This window comes from Eretmochelys imbricata, chromosome 9 (genome assembly GCF_965152235.1).
Source record: "Eretmochelys imbricata isolate rEreImb1 chromosome 9, rEreImb1.hap1, whole genome shotgun sequence".
Classification (NCBI taxonomy): Eukaryota; Metazoa; Chordata; order Testudines; family Cheloniidae; genus Eretmochelys; species Eretmochelys imbricata.
The window spans coordinates 90,891,027-90,909,285 of NC_135580.1; the positions used below are offsets into that span (position 1 = coordinate 90,891,027).

At 45.3% G+C, this 18,259-nt stretch overlaps 1 protein-coding gene across 2 annotated transcripts in view; it reads left to right on the plus strand.

Annotated features, from left to right (window-relative positions):
- RNF128 (ring finger protein 128) overlaps positions 1-18,259 on the plus strand; it is a 64,762-nt gene that overhangs the window by 4,634 nt on the left and 41,869 nt on the right. The window contains exon 1 of one of the 2 annotated variants that reach the window (XM_077826135.1): positions 15,596-16,041. The exons of the other annotated variant lie outside the window; for it this stretch is intronic. Coding sequence (XP_077682261.1) covers positions 15,609-16,041 — 433 coding nt within the window. The 5' untranslated portion in view covers positions 15,596-15,608. Of the gene's footprint in view, positions 1-15,595; positions 16,042-18,259 lie in introns of those variants that run through there. 2 annotated transcript variants of the gene reach the window in all.

Below are 18,259 nucleotides of genomic sequence, written 5' to 3' on the forward strand. Positions count from 1 at the left end.
GGAACCCCCTTTCAGGTAGTTGAAAGCAGCTATCAAATCCCCCCTCATTCTTCTCTTCCATAGACTAAACATCCCCAGTTCCCTCAGCCTCTCCTCATAAGTCACGTGTCCCAGTCCCCTAATCATTTTTGTTGCCCTCCGCTGGACTCTTCCCAATTTTTCCACATCCTTCTTGTAGTGTGGGGCCCAAAACTGGACACAGTACTTCAGATGAGGCCTCACCAGTGTCGAATAGAGGGGAATAATCACGTCCCTCGATCTGCTGGCAATGCCCCTACTTATGCATCCCAAAATGCCATTGGCCTTCTTGGCAACAAGGGCACACTGTTGACTCATATCCAGCTTCTTGTCCACTGTAACCCCTAAGTCCTTTTCTGGAGAACTGCTGCCGAGCCATTCAGTCCCTAGTCTGTAGCTGTGCATGGGGTTCTTCCGTCCTAAGTGCAGGACTCTGCACTTGTCCTTGTTGAACCTCATCAGATACTTAGCTTAAGGAAATAGATTCGATATGTGTAATGACCGAGCCACTCCCAGTCTCTATTCAAACCCAAGTGAATGGTATCTAGTTTACATATTAATTCAAGCTCAGCAGTTTCTCCTTGGAGTCTGTTTTTGAAGATTTTCTGTTGCAAAATTGCCACCCTTAAATCTTTTACTGAGTGGCCACAGGCTCACGAAAGCTTATGTTCAAATAAATTTGTTAGTCTCTAAGGTGCCACAAGTACTCCTTTTCTTTTAGCCTCTCACAGTTTGTATGGCAACTTCCAACTTATCTGTATGTGTGTGTGGGTGGGGGTGTGTGTGTATATGTATCTTACTATATGTTCCGTTCTATGCATCCGATGAAGTGAGCTGTAGCTCACAAAAGCTTATGCTCTAATAAATTTGTTAATCTCTAAGGTGCCACAAGTCCTGTTCTTTTTGCGGATGAGGGGGAGGTGGACTTCCCTCATAACTTTTAGTCCATGGGTTAAGGTACTCATCTGAGATCCCCAGTTCAAGTCTTCCCTCCACCTAGGGGGAGAAGGGATTTGAACAGGGATCTGCCACCTCTCAGGTGAGTGCTCTAACCACTGGGAGATGGGGTATTCTGATGTAAGAAGTCCCTCAGTCTCAGTTGAAGCTGTTGCACTGTGGATAAATAAGGAAAGAATCATTGGAGTGTGGGAACTGTATCCTGAGTCTCTCTCATCCTTGTTGAGTGCTCCAACCACTAGGCTAGGGAGTCATTCTCATGCTTGTGCTTTGAGTAGGTGATGAAGAACATACCAGGTTTTAAGGAGGATGCTACTTCTTAAGTAAAAAAGATAAAAGCATTTCTTGGTAATTCAGGGCAAAATAGGCTTACAAGATCATACCACTCGGCTGCAAAACAACTCCATGAAATTCAACCAGCATTAATAGTCCTTTATGGACAACACTTCTCCTGCATTGTGAACAGGGACCAGCAGAGGGTACTAAGCTCTTGTGTTGATTATCTTTCCAGTTATTTTTACAAAGATCCTTTTCATTTTCAAAATAGAATAGGAGGACACATGTATATAGAACAGGAAATCAGAGAATTTGTATTGCTCACTTCTGAAATCATTCAAATATGTTGGCTACGGTACAGGTATTTACCGTGTTCTGAAATGTTTTGCTGTGGCAGATACATTAAGCCTCAGTCTATGAAAACTAAATTTTGTAGTAGTTAATGCGTCCCATACTAATAAAGTAAATCACACTCTGGCCGACGTATCTTACATATTTAGCAGCAGTACGTTTCCCTCAGTTCACACAGCTCACCTAATCTACAATTGTACTTGAAAAAGTTGGTGTTGATTTCCCTCCCCATCCTCCCCCCCAAACTTTGCATTCAGAACAGTTCTGCAGCCTCAAAGGCTAATTTGTGTTCTCTCGGAGATTCATTCAAACAAGGCTGTTACGCTTTTTGATACAGTGCTAGAAACTTGTGGACTGAGTGTCTGCCACTGGACTTTTTGTTTTGTCTTTTGTTTTGAAGGCTAGTATAAACTTATCTTCTGATTCACTGAGTTTTCCCTTATTCTCCCCTTTCTAGAAAATACCACTTTCCAATGTTCAGTGTACTGTATATGTTGCAACATACATGGATTATCTGAGCTTTCACCGGAGTAACAGCCAATTGCTGTATTCTTGTTTTGAACAGCTGCAGTTTGAACAGCTCACCCTCTAAGGGTATACAACATTCAGCTGATTTACATTTTCATTTAATCCTGTTTCAGTGCAACAACCCATTTTACAAACCAGGGCCCAAATTCATCCCTGAGGTCAACAAAGTCATAATAGGGATGACATTTGTCCCCCTTGTCAGTGAAAATGGCGTAAGTGGCCTCGTTTACAATGAAACAGCTGCTTTTTTCCATGTGGACAGCATCCCAAAAGACACAACTCATTTTAAGAGCTAGTACGGCCACATGGCAAAGCACGAAGCTAACAAGGGTCCTGTGTGTTGAGAGTTTATCCCCAGATGGTCCAGAAGAGTGGCTAGCCCCTGCTTCCCATGCTGTAGCATGTAGTGTTACAGCTGTGTTGGTCCCAGGATATTAGAGAGACAAGGGGGGTAAGATAATATCTTTTATTGGGCCAGCTGCACAGAACTCTTCTTTAGGTCTGGGAAACTCAGGCTATCGCTACGCTAGAGAGCTTACACTAGTGCAGCTGCACTAGCTGCTGTAAGCTCTCTGTGTAACCGCTCTAAGCCGACGGGAGAGCTCTCTCCTGTCAACTTAATTACTCCAGCCTGCCCCTCCCCCACCATGAGAGGCAGTAGGTGTGAATTAACCAACCTCCTGAGCTTCTCCTGCAAACATAGCACTGGCCACTCTTCTGACAGTGGCCAGTGCCAGGTGCCCCAGAGGGAATGAACAGAACAGGTAATCGCCATGTGATCCATCCCCAGTTGCTCATTCCCAGCTTCTGGCAAACAGAGGCCAGGGACACCAGCCCTGCCCGTCCTGGTTAATAGCCGTTGATGGACCTATCCTCCATGAACTTATCTAGTCTTTTCATTGACTTCACTGGGCTTTAGAGCAGACCGTTACTGCACAGCTCCATTAATTCCAGGACTGGCGCAGACCCACCTGCAAAAATGAACTCGAAGTAGTGTAGTATTTATTAGGGCTGTCGATTAATCATAATTAACTCATGCAATTACCTCAAAAAAAAAACAATTGTGATAAATCACAGTTTTAATCACACAGTTAAACAATAGAATACCCATTGAAATTTATTAAATATTTTTGGATGTTTTTCTACATTTTCAAATATATTGATTTCTATTACAACACACAATACAAAGTGTACAGTGTTCACTCTATATTTCTGATTACAAATATTTGCACTGTTAAAAACAAACAGTTTTTTTCAATTCACCTTATACAAGTACTGTAGTGCAATCTCTTTATCTTGAAAGTGTAACTTACAAATGTCATTTTTTGTTACATAACCACACTCAAAAACAAAACAATATAAAACTTTAGAGCCTACAAGTCCACTCAGTTCTACTACTTGTTCAGCCAATCGCTAAGCCAAGCAAGTTTGTTTACATTTACAGGAGATAATGCTGCCCACTTCTTATTTACAATGTCACCAGAAAGTGAGAACAGGTGTTCGCATGGGACTTTTATAGCCGGCATTACAAGGTATTTACATGCCAGATATGCTAAACATTCGTATGCCCCTTCATGCTTCTGCCACCGTTCCAAAGGACATGCTTCCATGCTGATGATGCTCATTTAAAAAAAAATGCATTAATTAAATTTGTGACTGAACTCCTTGGGGAGAGAATTGTATGTCTCCAGCTCAGTTATACCCGCATTCTGCCATATATTTCATGTTACAGCAGTCTCGGATGATGACCCAGCAAATGTTCGTTGTAAGAACACTTTCGCTGCAGATTTGACAAAACACAAAGAAGGTAACAATGTGAGATTTCTAAAAATAGCTACAGCACTCCACCCAAAGTTTAAGAATCTGAAGAGCTGTTCAAAATCTGAGAGGGATGAGGAGTGGAGCATGCTTTCAGGAGTATTAAAAGAGAAACACTCAGATGCGGAAACTACAGAACCCAAACCACAAAAAAAAGAAAATCAGTCTTCTGCTGGTGGCATCTGACTCAGATGATGAAAACGAACATGCATCGGTCTGCTCTGCTTTGGATCATTATCTAGCAGAACCCGACATCAGCATGGACGCATGTCCCCTAGAATGGTGATTGAAGCATGAAGGGACATATGAATCTTTAGCGCATCTGGCACGTAAATATCTTGTGACTCTGGCTACAATAGCGCATGCGAACGCCTGTTCTCACTTTCAGGTGACGTTGTAAACAAGAAGCTGGCAGCATTATCTCCTGCAAATTATAACCAAACTTGTTTGTCTGAGTGATTGGCTGAAGTAGGACTGAGTGGACGTGTAGGCTCTAAAGTTTTACGTTGTTTTATTTTTGAATGCAGTTATTTTTTTTACATAATTCTACATTTGTAAGTTCAACTTTCATGATAAAGAGATTGCACTACAGTACTTGTATTAGGTGAATTGAAAAATACAATTTCTTTTGTTTTTACCGTACAAATATTTGTAGTCCAAAATTAATGTAAAGTGAGCACTGTATACTTTGTATTCTGTGTTGTAATTGAAATCAGTATATTTGAAAATGTAAAAAAAATCCAAAATTATTTAAATAAATGGTATTCTATTATTGATTAACATAGTGATTAATTGTGATTAATTTTTTTAATTATCCTTTTATGTATCCATTCAGAAGTTGTATTCTTATATCTCAGTTGTACAAAGTCCCTTAAGAAAGGTTCTATTAACGTTTCCAGAATCCAGGTCAGGTTGGCCTTTGGAAAATTTGGCTATACACACCCAAACATTGCAACTTGGGCCTGTCACTGTTTGAAATAACATTCCTCCGTAAGTCAGCAAAAATGTGTAACAAAAATCATTTAGTCTGAAACGGGTCTTTGATTTAGACCGCTCCAGAGCATTATCAAAGAGAGAGAACGCTGTTTAAGCATGGCTGTGTGCCACGGCCAGCTGCTTGTGTTCCGTGATGCTGACAATGTCCTCTGTTTGAACCAGGATGCCTTCTATAAACAACTCAGTGACCCTGCCTCTCTGTGTGCAGCAGCCCATATGCTGTTCCGGACCGTGGTCACTTGCCATTGGAAACGGTCATGGTTCCTACTTTAGTGATGGATTGGCTTCGCACATACTTCTTATGCAACTGACAAATATACATTTTTATTTATTTGCATTTATTAACTGCACCTGTTTAAAAGTCTAGGTGGTGGACAATGTTGCTACCTAAATCAGAATTTCAATAAAATTATAATGTATGTTCCTGCAAGGGATATAAATGTAAATCTGGGCAAAGGAAAATAAGGTCCCCCCCAGAAAGCATTTCCCATCCCTGCTTTCTCCAACTTCTCCATCCTCTCCAGGTAATCCTTTAACCAGTCCCTTGCTCCCACCACTACTTCCACTGAGATATGCTGGTACAATAGGTACAACTTGCAATGTGTCACCTGATCTTTGGTCTGGTGGGCCAAAGAGAAAAACAAGTTCCCACGTTAAAGACTCTGGGACCAGTGAAATCTCAGTCCTATTGAAGTCAATGGCAAAATGCCAATTGACTTCAGAGGGGCCAGAATTTCACCCTCTGGAACCAACCACATCCCATTTATGCCAGGAAAGTGGGCTGTTAGCTTGAGCGCTTAAGCTTCTGCGGTCATATGTTTTAAAATACCTGCTTTCAGAATGAAAGTTCCCTTCTTCAGCTTTTAGCGTTTTATATAAAAATCTCAGGACTGCACTAGTGCTGAGCTACACACATTTAAGTCCCTACAGGTTTCCTATTGAAATCAATTGTGATTTCACAAGGCGTGAGGCAGTGCTGAGTTATGTCCATTTTGTATCGTGGTCCATTTTGTATCTGAAATATCTGCACTGAGATCGGAATTTGACTATGCATATAGCTCCAGCTGCTGGTCCAGCCGCTCATGTATGGGTGTGTCTGAATTGGTCCCAAAAGTGATGCCATTTTGTACCTTATTCATTTGTTCTCAAACCTCATTCATTCTTTTCCAAGGGCCCCCATGTGCAGTATTTTCTGCTCATGAGGACACAATCAGATTTTCAGTCACTTGGTGCCCTTTAACTGCTGAACTCAGTGTCACAGATGCATTATATGGAAATTCTAGATCCCAGACTGGGCAGGAACTTGCACAATCTGTTACTAAAGAGGGAAGTAAACTGCACTGATTCAATCCCAATGAATGGAAACTCCCCTACCACTGAGGAAAGACCCCAGTGAATCAGGGGGCTTAGGCCTGATCCTGTGTAGTGCTGAGGGTCCCCAAATCTCAGTGAAGTCAAGAAGGATGGAGGGCACTTGGTATGTTGCATGATCTGGCCCTCTTTAGCCATGTCTTTATAAGAGCTCCTATATGATTAGTTAGTGTTACATATGTTTTCCTAGCGAGAGGCAGCTTATAATTGGTGTCACAGATTCAGCTTTCAGTTTAATTCACTTGCTTCTCCCAGTCGCTCTGTGGATCTTTTTATTGACCCCTTCCTTTGAGATTAAGTGGCAGAAAATGTAATCCCTTGAGGTCACACATTTTGTAGAAGGGAGAAAGCATGCTGGAGAAGTCTCAGCCATTTACGACTGTAATGATCTCATACTGCCCATATGTCAGGGTGACAGAACGTTTAAAACATATTGCCTGGCCTGTAGCAGGCACGTCGAGTGCTGTCATAGCAAAGAGCTAACCTAAACTCCCTTGGTATCTTAAGCCAAAACCACAGCTAAAAACAATGCTTGCTTTACTGGTACCTAGGACGCTTGTGGAAATCTCATTGTCTTGTGGCAAGAGCTGAGCAAAACTAATTGGTTTCAACTTGCAGGGGGATCTGATGCACTTTTTTCCATTCTAGTTGATGTAGAATTTCAACCTCATTTCCAAGTTATTTGAGTTTCAAACAAATGCTAAAGCAGTGAAAGTCAGCTGGTTTCTGTGTGAATTTGTGAGCCAGGATGTCCCTTTCCCTCAAATCTCCCGGCACCTCGGAGACTTTTCTTCTGGGCAGAAAAGAGGGACAAGCAAGATGCACTGCAACCTCTACCTCATCCTCCCTGATGTCTTCAGGCCTGACCAGTTGGCCTCCATGTGGGGTCACTTAGGACAACAGTCTAGTCCATTCTCCCATCTTAAAACTTGTTTGAGGGGTGTCACAAGATATGGCCCCCTCTCCAGCTTAATGCCTAGAAATCATCTTCAGCAGAGCGAGCTGCCTGCCCATCCCCATTCAGCAGCAGCAGACTCCAAAACCTAAATTCTGGTCCTGCTAACCACACCGCCTCGTACAGTATTTGGTGACACCCCAAAATGCACTAGGGTAATGGAAAACCTAAGCTAGGGTCCCGCAGGCAGGACAAATGTGGAATCTTGGCCTGCCTTTTATTCGTATAGGATGGTAGGAAGCTGATTAAATAACTGCACAGCTGCGGGTGAAAGTATGGAATTGCTGTGGCATTACTGATCCTCTCTGACTCCTTGTGAAATTGTTGCAGTTATTACGCCAGGCATTGTTCCAGTTTTAGACAATGGGAGAAAATTCCCCCACCCCCACATTGGTGCAACTCTTATTGTCTGTTAGAAGGCGTCTTTTTCAGTGTTTGTTCCTGGATGTTTATCTCATTTCTTCAGTCCTGAGTTTCATTTATGACTATAATTTTGATCACTGTGGGGTTTTTTTTTGTTTGTTTTTTTTTTCATTTTTAAAAGTTATTCAGTGGAGAGGGGCTAAGGTTGCAAGGAACGGATACAGAGCTGCTGCGTTCAGATGCAATGACACTGAACCCTCACAAACTGGGCTCATAAAATTTTGGCCTAAAGAAGCACGGCATGAATGGGGTGGATTCAGATCTGGGTATCTGACTCTGAAGTTTGAAGAGGTTTAAGGTTTTTGGTCTCTCTAGGATCTATTGATAAGAACATCAAGGTGGTCCATAATAAGGCTTTTTACAACACAAACTACAGGTTTTCAAATGATGACATAGTCAAATCCATACAACAAATATGAGGAAGAATTCACCAAAATAGGCTGTCCTGACATTAGCGCCATCACTATTTGGCAAGCACATATTACATGTTGGAAAAAAAAGGGCTTAAATATTTACTTCAGTAAGATAATGCTTCAGATAAAGAGTGTGGATGAAATCCCAGCCAGTGGCAAAACTCCCATTGACTTCACTGCAGCCAGGATTTCACTTTGTTTAACTGAAAGTCAAAGCACACTTTATAAAACCTTCTCAATGACTTACTCCAAGAAAAAAAAAAGGGGAAGAGGAAAGTTACACAGACTAAATCCTTCACTTAATAAATCTTACAAAGAAGTCAAACAAATACAGAGCTAGGACAAAAGCCCTTCTATAGCACACTCAACCAACTTTAAACCAATGTCAGAGAGAGATCTGGAGAATGAATGGACTTCTGAATGCTACCAGTACTTACTTGCCACATCATTTTTGCTTATGCAATGGTAAAATGGGATACTGCATTTTTACAGTGCCTTGCCACTAAGCAGCTCAAAGGCTTTTTCAACAAATCATCACAACTCTCCTGCCATGTAGGTATTAGCTTACCCCTGTATGTAAGTATTGCTGGACCCATTTTACAGATGTGTAAACTGTGGCACCAAAAGGTTATGATTCTTGACCGAGGTCACAGTCAGGAGTTCCAATCCACTACTCTAACTACTAGACGAGCTCCCTCTAACATGCAAAATGGTCCTTTCTGTGGAAAGGGAAATAGTACCAAAGAACTCCTTTATAGTACTGCAGAGGTCTCAGCTACTGCTTTGGGCAATTATCCTTTTTATTGGTTATGGATAGATGGTAACTGGGCTGACAGTCAATGTAGAGGCTGTTTTTCTAGGTTACAAAAGGGGAGTATGTGGTGGTGGCGGGGGGTCACACCTTAGTAAGGTTTCAGATCTGTTTATTAATGCATCATCATGGAAGGAGAATTAATTCAGCATGAAATGCGAACAGGAAGGTTTCTAACATTTAGGCATGTAACTTTTTTAAAGTTATCAATTTAAATTGTGCATTATGTTTTTAAAATTTTAACTGCTAGAAATATGTCCTTCTGTGCTCTGATACTGTTTTCCTTGCACACGCAAATGATGGTTAAAGACTTGATTCTCCACTCTGTTACACCAGTATCTTGGAGTGGAGAATCAGCCCTGTAGGAGTTTTGTACAAGGAATGCAGAATCAGGCTTCTGGTGGGTAGCAATGTTGACTCTCTAAATTACAAGCAGTGCTGAGATCCTCCAACAAATACTACTTAGGACTGAATGTTATCAGCTTCAATATTCCTTCCCCCTTTTCCAGCGCAAATGATCACTAAGCTGAAATATGTTCCCCACACAATATGAACAAAGTTTCTATTTGTGCTTAGCCTTTGCTTATCCTGCCCTTTTGAAGTCAGGGGAATGTTGCCTGAGCAGAGAGCGAATCACGTGGCCCCAAGTAAAATAAATGTTTGTGAAATGTCTGTAATCATAGCCATAAAGACTATCTTAGAGAGCTCATGCGGCAGAGCTCAAGTAACAGTGCTGTACCTCAAGCCTCTGCTAGTTGGTAAAGCGGGTGGACTTGTGCTGCGGATATTTGGCCACCAGGAGCCAGACTGAGACCACAAACTCATTTCACATAAGTTGCCAAAGAACCATAACTTTGTTTATTACCAAGCTGAGCTAGTTTTCAACTGGTGACCTACAAGTAAAGGGTGCAATAGCCAACTGTCAGTTTCCAAAGCCATACAGTCCCTGTGAAAGATTCCCTCCTAACTTTCTGCTGTATTTCACAAGAACGTTGTTCACACAAAATAACAACACTGACTAAAATAACATTAAAAGCTGGATTTAATCAATCTTCTAGTCACACAATCATATTTTTAGAATCAAATTAAAAATTGATGTAAGGGGTGCTCTTAGGACAACTGGATGTGGACCAAAAGATCAGATCCAAACTCCCCTGACCAAGTTTTGTAGCTGGTTCCTATCATTATGAAATACCCAAATCTGATTATCCCCAAAACTTGGAAAAAGTCTGGATCTCTGTTAATGTTCTTTCGTAAGGCCCTGTCAGATTTTTCTAATCTTTATGAGCAGATCTTTGCTCCCATGCAGAACTGATTGCAGGGTCGGGCCTTGGCATGTTGATTACCTTCATATAGACTATTGCTTTTATCTGAAACTTCAATTTTGAAATAATTGATCTGCTTTAACCAGAAAAAATTGCCTAGGGAGGTTGTGGATTCTCCATCACTGGAAGTTTTTAAGAGCAGGTTAGACAAACACCTGTCAGGGATGGTCTAGAGCAGGGGGTCTCAATCTTTTTCTTTCTGAGGCCCCCTCAACATGCTATAAAAACTCCACAGCCCACCTGTGCCACAACAAATGTTTTTCTGCATATGAAATCCAGGGCTGGCATTAGGGGGTAGCAAGCAGGGCAATTGCCTGGGGCCTGACGCCACAAGGCGTCCCACAAAGCTAAGTTGCTCAGGCTTCGGCTTTGGCTTCAGCCCCTGGGTGGTGGGCCTCAGGGGCCCGGGCTTCTGCCCCACATGATGGGACTTTGGCTTTCCGCCCTGGGCCCCAGCGAGTCTAACACTGGCCCTGCTTGGCGGACCCCCCTGAAACCTACTCTTGGCTTCCCAGAGGGCCCCAGACCTCTGGTAGAGAATGCTGGTCTAGGGTCCTGCCTTGAGTGCAGGGGACTGAACTAGAAGACCTCTCAGGGTCCCTTCCAGTCCTACAATTCTATGATTCTATGCTTTCATGTGTAATAAGAAATGAGACATTTGGTTAGCATAGTTTAGAAGAAAAGGATTTGCTCAGTGAGCTTCAAATGTTCCTTGAACTTTAGGACAATATTCAGCTTCTCTATATAGACATATAACAGGGCTTCAGTACCTACTCTGTTCACTATCCTTTCACCGCCAACAACGAAAAAAGTCTTCTCGTCTCACTATGGGTCTAAACCAAACCAAGCTAGCCAGCCACACTGGTCTGTGGCAAAGCCAGTGAACAATGTCACACACAATCATGTACATAAATGAGGATGCTCTAGGTTACAGACTTATTTGATTGGCAGAAATATGTGTCAACCAGAAGTGACCAGGGTACTTTTGCGCATTGAGTCATATTTTCTGTTTTTTTAACTGCAGGTTTCCCCTCATTCTGACCCGTCTAGTATCCTTGCATCAAAATATTGTAAAAATCTATAAATGTTCATGGGTTTTTTTAATCACAAGTAGCATACAAACTGCTGAATTCCTTACCGGGAGAAGAGTGTAACTGTGTTAGGATTTAGCCCACAATCCTGCAAACGCTTCAAATAAAACGAGTAGTGTCTGGGATAAATTCTGGCCCAATTGAATTCAATGGTAAAACTCAAAGGAGCCAGGATTCAACCCATTGACTTTGCTGAGACTATTTATGTGCTTAAAGTTAAGCATGTAGATAAGCATAAGCATGTTCATAAACATTTGCTGGATCAGGAGAAAAATCCTTATGTACTTTCAAGAATCACAGTATCAGCAAGGTGAAAAGGTATGGTAAAGAGTTTTGTTTTAAAGGGACAGCATTAACTTAAAAATTACCCTTCTATCTCTGTTTTCTTTACCTGCTGTTGTAATATTAAGATCACTACAAGTGGAACAGATCAGAGAAGGGGCAGGAGGGGTGAATTCTCTCTATACTTTTCAGTTTGTTTGCTTTGTGTATTTGACAGCACTTTTTGTCGAGTGAATTTCACTATTTCTGCTGTACAGCCAATTAGTTTCCCTTATTGCTTGTGTGAGTATTTTGCATAGAACCAGGGAAGAAAAAAACATTTTTGAAAATAGAAAAATGTTATTGTAAAACCACCCAAAGTGTAAGGGGATTCAGAGACAGGTGTAGTACCTGGTATTCTTTTTAACTCTCATTTTTTGGGAGGAAAGGGAAGGAGTTAACTTTCAATTTGACTGTGCCCCTTTAAACCAATTTCACAAGGTTTAAATTTCACAAACCATTTTTCACAATTTCACAAACCATTATTTCACCATATCTTACTCCTGGTCCTGGAGTACTGAATGTGGCAAATAAATTAGAGCACCACAGAAATATTGAGAACATTGGAATGGTTCCTGGCTGGAAATGATCAGCTTTCATGCAAGAATAGAACAAGACAAGTATGCTGTGTCCTGGGAAAGGTGGGCCAATTTGTTCAGTCAGTCATTAAAGGAAAGAAACAAGAGCTGTGTGTATATGTGTGTGTCACAAGCTTCATGTTAATTTAGTAATAAGAGATTGTTTGCATTATGATTATGTTACAGCTTCTGTTAAATAGGAACTACAGATCTTTGGGGCATAACATTAAAATTTACTAGACATTGCATAAGGTACATGCAATATATATATATTTTTAATTCTGTAGTATGTCCTTCTGAATCTTACTTGCTCAGCTGACAACATTTCTGATTTTTTCCCTGATGCCATGGAACAACAGGCATGAGTCTTCACTGCCTGACAGTTTGGATGTTTTTGAAAATCCCACCCAATGTTGGCCAATCTCTGCTCCTTCTGAATCCACCCTTTATGTAGTTACTCACATCTGTGTAAAGTGGTGATAAAACACTCCCAAACTCAGGGCCTGATCCCCCAAACTTGAACATGAGTATCTTTATTCATGTGAGTAATTCCACTGAATCCATTGGGACAATTCACATGGTAGAATTACTCATATGTGTTTGCAGGATTTTCACCCATTTTGCATGGGTGTAAATGATTCCACAAGGTGGAAGACTGTGGAAAAACAGGCCCCATGAGCCCTTTCCTGGTTCATTAGAATCAGTGAGAGTTTTGTTATCAGCTGCAGTAGGTTCATCAGCCCAAACTCTATAATTAAAGAACAAATAGAATATACTCTTCCACATTTGAAAGATTTCCTATGTGATCATCTTTGGAGAAATGTCTGTTCATTCTTATTTACAGTATGTTATCTTTATCAAATATGTACCTCTCATCAGGTCTTTGGACACATGTTCTCTGTATATGAACAATAATTTCCAAGGTAAGGCCCTGATCCTGCAAACTAATCTGCATGGGGGGGATCTTTGTGCATGTGAAGGCCCATTAACTTCAGTGAGGCTTCATGAAGGCATAGGGGTCCATCTGCTTGGAGCAGCTTGCAGGATCCAGGCCTAACATATTGACAATTATCAATAAAAATGAATCCCCTCACTTCACCTCCCCAGTCCCTTTAAGACTTAATTCTGCAAGTTGCTTAGCCCATCAGTGGGACTCTGTAAGATCCCAACCCTTCACGCTCTTTGGCACATGGGACCAGTGGAACAACTCAGGTGCTTAAAGTTGAATACATGTGTAAATCTGAGGATTGGGGCCCAGATGACTATGAACTGGCAGAATAAGGCCCCTATAGTAACAAAACCAGAAAGTAATATACTACTACAGAGAAACAAACAAAAGGCACATTAATTTGCATTGCAATTTATGTGCCATATAAATCAAATAAAAATAATGTAGGAACTAATAGTACATGAATATTTGGTTAAAGTGATGGTTTTCTGTAAAATATTAAGACAGAGCACAATAGGCAGTGAGTGGACATTGTTTACACAGTGCAAATACATAATTAATATTAGGGAGCATTTATATGGCACTTTACATTTACCAAGTGCTCTGCAAACAGCTCAGTAATGCAAAGCAGAATGAGCATGTGGATAAACAGTGTGTGCCTGGTGGCAGCAATGACAATGTAGAATGATCTGGCACTGTTCCACAGGACAGGCTAAGATGGTGGGGGAATCCCGCAGGAGAGCAATCCCTGTGGATGTGCCCTGGGCTGCTGCTGGATCCCTGAAGGGGGCAGTGGGGAAGTCTCATGGGGAAAGGTATCTGCTACTCTCTTCCTAGTTGGGGAGAACCCCAAAAGGATTCCTCATGTTGGGGAATTCCAGGGGCTGTTGCTTGACCTTTCTTGGGGTATGACCATGGAGAAGTGTGTCTGGGTGGGAGCATGCTCCAGAACTGGTTTTTTCCCCTGGCTATTAGGGGGATCCCTAAGGGAGGAGCCCCTTTAACAGGTTTCAATGCTGCTTCCTTCTAACTATTTGTGTGGGGGGGGGGTTCCATGCTGGAAAAGGGTCTCAGTGCTGCTGCCTCCCCACTGGCAGGGAGGTGTCTGTTGGGGGGGGGGGGCAGTGTTGTGCCCCCCAGCCAGAGAGAGGGTGCCTGTGGTGGAGGGGTCCAAGTGCTGCCCCCCACTCCCTTACGATGGGGGAATGTGTGTGGAGGAGGGATCCCAGTGCAGCCCCCTTGCCAGAAGAGGTTGTCTGTGATCGAGGGTCCTTGGTGCAGCCCCCATCACCCAAGGATGAGGGGGGTGTCTGTGGCAGAGGGGTATCAGTACAAGCCCCCCCCCCCCGCCAATGATGGGATATCTGTGGTTGAGGGGTATCGGTACAGCCCACCAATGATGGGGTATTTGTGGCAGAGAGGTATCAGTGTAGCCACCCCCAGTGATGGGGTTTCTGGGCAGAGGGGTATTGGCGCAGTCTGTCTTGCCTCCCCCGCTGATGATGGAGTGTCTGTGGCAAAGGGGATCAGTGCAGCCCCCCAGCGATGGGGTGTCTGTGGCGAAGGGGTATCACTGTAGCCCTCCCCCGGTGACGGGGTGTCTGTGGCGGAGGAGTATCACCGTAGCCGCCCCCCCCCCAGTGATGGGGTATCTGTGGCGGAGGAGTATCACTGTAGCCCCCCCCCCCCGGTGATGGGGCGTCTGTGGCGGAGTAGTATCACTGTAGCCGCCCCCCCCCCCGGTGATGGGGTGTCTGTGGCGGAGTAGTATCACTGTAGCTGGCCCCCACCCCGGTGATGGGGTGTCTGTGGCGGAGTAGTATCACTGTAGCCGCCCCCCCCCCGGTGATGGGGTGTCTGTGGCGGAGGGGTATCACTGTAGCTGGCCCCCACCCCGGTGATGGGGTCTCTGTGGCGGAGGGGTATCACTGTAGCCGCCCCCCCCCGGTGATGGGGCGTCTGTGGCGGAGGAGTATCACTGTAGCCGCCCCCCCCCCCCCCCCGGTGATGGGGTATCGGTGGCGGAAGGGTATCACTGTAGCCCCCCCCCCCCCGGTGATGGGGTGTCTGTGGCGGAGGGGTATCACTGTAGCTGGCCCCACCCAGGTGATGGGGTGTCTGTGGCGGAGGGGTATCACTGTAGCGCCCCCCCCCCCGGTGATGGGGTGTCGGTGGCGGAGCGGTATCAGAGCAGCCCCCCCCCCGGGGGGGGTGATGGGGCTGTGTCGGCGGAGGCGTACGTTACAAGCACTCCCCGGCCAGCGGCCGAGCTCCTTGTCCGTCCATCCCCGTGGGGGCGGGCCCGGCGCCGCGGCGGGGCGGCACGAGCCCGCCCTGGCGCGGGGGCGGGCCCGGCGGCGCAGTAAGGTGCTGAGATTCTGGGCGCGCAGCGGCTCTGGAGCTGCGGCGCGAGGCCGTGCGGGTGGCATGCTGTCCTCGGCCGCGCTGCTGGCGCTGGGCGCGCTGCTGTGGCTGGGCCCGCAGCCCCCGGGCCGGGCGGCCGCCGCCCAGGCCGTGTGGACCGCCTGGCTGAACGTGTCGTGGCGGGAGCCCGGCGGCGGCGGGAACGGCAGCGGCTGGAACGCGAGCGAGAGCGGCTTCTTCGGGCACGACTCGCCGCTGCAGCGGGCGGCCGGGCTGCTGGTGCAGCCCGACGGGCCCGACGGCCTCAACGCCTGCAGCCCGCTCACCAACTTCAGCGAGGCGGGCGCCGGCCAGGCCTGGCTCGCGCTCATCCAGCGCGGCGGCGGCTGCACCTTCGCGGACAAGATCCGCCTGGCGGCCGAGCGCGGCGCGGCGGGGGCCGTGATCTACAACTACCGGGGCACGGGCAACGAGGCGCTGCCGATGTCGCACCCGGGTGAGTGACGCGCGGGCCCCGGCCCTGGCCGGGGGAAGGGTCCTCCCGGCTCGGCCCTCGGTGACTGCGGGGGATCGTCCCCTCCTCAGCCCGGTCCCCGCCGGGCGCGCTGCCCACCCCGGCCGCTCTCGGGCACCGCCCCCTCTCCCTTCTAGCGCGCTCTGGCTCCCTGTCCCCTGGGCTGGGCTCTGCGCCCCAGGCTCTGGCCGGGCTTCCTTATCGCATGGCAACGATGCTGCTGCCCTAGAGCTTCAGGGGCAAGCCCGGTTCGAGATTTGCCCTCTGGAGAAAGGTCTCCCGTGGAGGGGGCCGATGGCTTCCCGGTTCACGAGGCAGGGCTAGGTCTCCAGGGGTGAGTGTCCCTGCTGCGTTTTGGGATTCACGCCAAGGACCCGAAGAGGGCGTGGTGCTGTGCAGGTGTAGGGCAGTGGGGCTTGCAAGCTGAATGCATGTGGCTAAGCAGGCAGCAAACCTGCTGTTGCTTGCTGTCATAATGAACAAACAGCTAGCCACTAAAAGTGAATGGTCTTCAGCAGAGCTCGAATTTTTCGCCCTTCCCCGGGAGCGAGGTCTTCAGTAGTTTCTCTAAGGTCTGAACAGAGGGAGTTTGCCATATGCTAATGGGAAGGAGAATCCACTCAGCGGCAGTGTGTGCAGGGAGTCAAAAGGGCACTAAGTGGTAGTTTGAGTGGATTCTAAGGATTGGTAGCATGTGGAGCAGGGGTGGAGTTTGGGAGAACTTGGGAGGCAAGTAGGAGCATGACCTTGATATAGAAAGGCTAAGAGTCATTGCAGAGACTAAAATAGGGTGGACAGGAAGGCTATCTTGGCAGCTGTGGCTTGGACTGAAAGTGAAAAGGATGAGTGGGACAAGCCAGACATATGGGGGGATGGACTACTGTCTCAGCAATAAGATAGAATGGAAGAGTTTTGGGGGACAACGTAAGAGTAGGAATTGTGAGGGTTGGATGGGGGGGGAAGCTGGGGTAGAGTAATGATGGCCAGGTATTGCCAAGACTGCAAGCATAGGGGAATGGTGGTGGTGCTGTAAGGGGAAATGGAGGAAGCTGGAGAGACGTTTAACTAGTATTCTAGCTCTTGGTTTTGAAAATGATCTTCTGAACACAAACTACTGCAGTCCTGAGTTTCCAGAGGGCTCCAGTGCTTACTGCTCAGAACTTCCCAAACTTGTAGCGGAGTGAAAAGCTGTCCCTGGCCAACACTTGGTTTTCAGAAGGGTGTTGGCCAGGGACTGATGGCATCTTTAGTCTGGCTAGTTTAGTCCCTTCGAGTGATTTTGATCTACTTCAAAAGACAGGAAGTCCTTATGATTACATGTCTGTTACTCTTTCCTGAACTTATACCAATTTATCAGCCTAAACATAGCTTGCTGTTCAAGGCATTTTGTTGAATTTCTGATTTAATACATAAGTGTTAAATACATAAGCTATTGCAGCTTAAACCTGAGTAGGTTGCTGCCTGAGTTCTCTGGGCTGGGAGAGCTGTGCACTGTCATATGGCAGCATGTGTTCAGACATATGGACTCGGGGTGGGAATTGTTTGGTTCTTTTTGCTACTAATCTAGTTAAATGTGCTCAGAGTCTGCTTTTCAGTCAGTCTACCTAAGGGCAGAGAGAGAGGCTGATGTCTCCTCCAGACATTTCTATTTTTAGTCACAGTTTTCCCTGCATCCCACACAACAATCAACTCTGAATGGAATTAGTGTGGGTCCCACCCTTTGATCTTCATGTAAAATCATTTTATGCCTCACAACTTGTCCCTTGCCAGGTTGAGTTGTGTTTCCAGTACAAGTATCAAGCCTTTTTTAAGCAAATTTACCTTCTGCAGAAGTTGATGACATAGGTTCCCTCCACTTGCCACAGAAAGTTTCCTGTTTGCCACTGGTGAGTGGGGGGTTTCCCCTCAAAACTCCTAATTTTTCAAATGAAGACTTAACAGTTTGATCGTCATGGTAGTACAGTCAAGCTAATATTTCATGGGAAGATATCTTAAGTTTGAGCACCAGAGTGGACATTAAGACTCTAGTAATGGAAAAAGTAGACACTTCAAAGGAAGTTCTTTTAAGCACCTAATATTGTAAAGTGTTAACTCATCTAGCAAACAGAAACAAAAACAGGGTGGCTTAAAACTTGCAGGCTTAAAACAAGACCTGAGAAAGACCTGGGGAAAGATTATTTCTTCACTCTTAAAGTGTTAA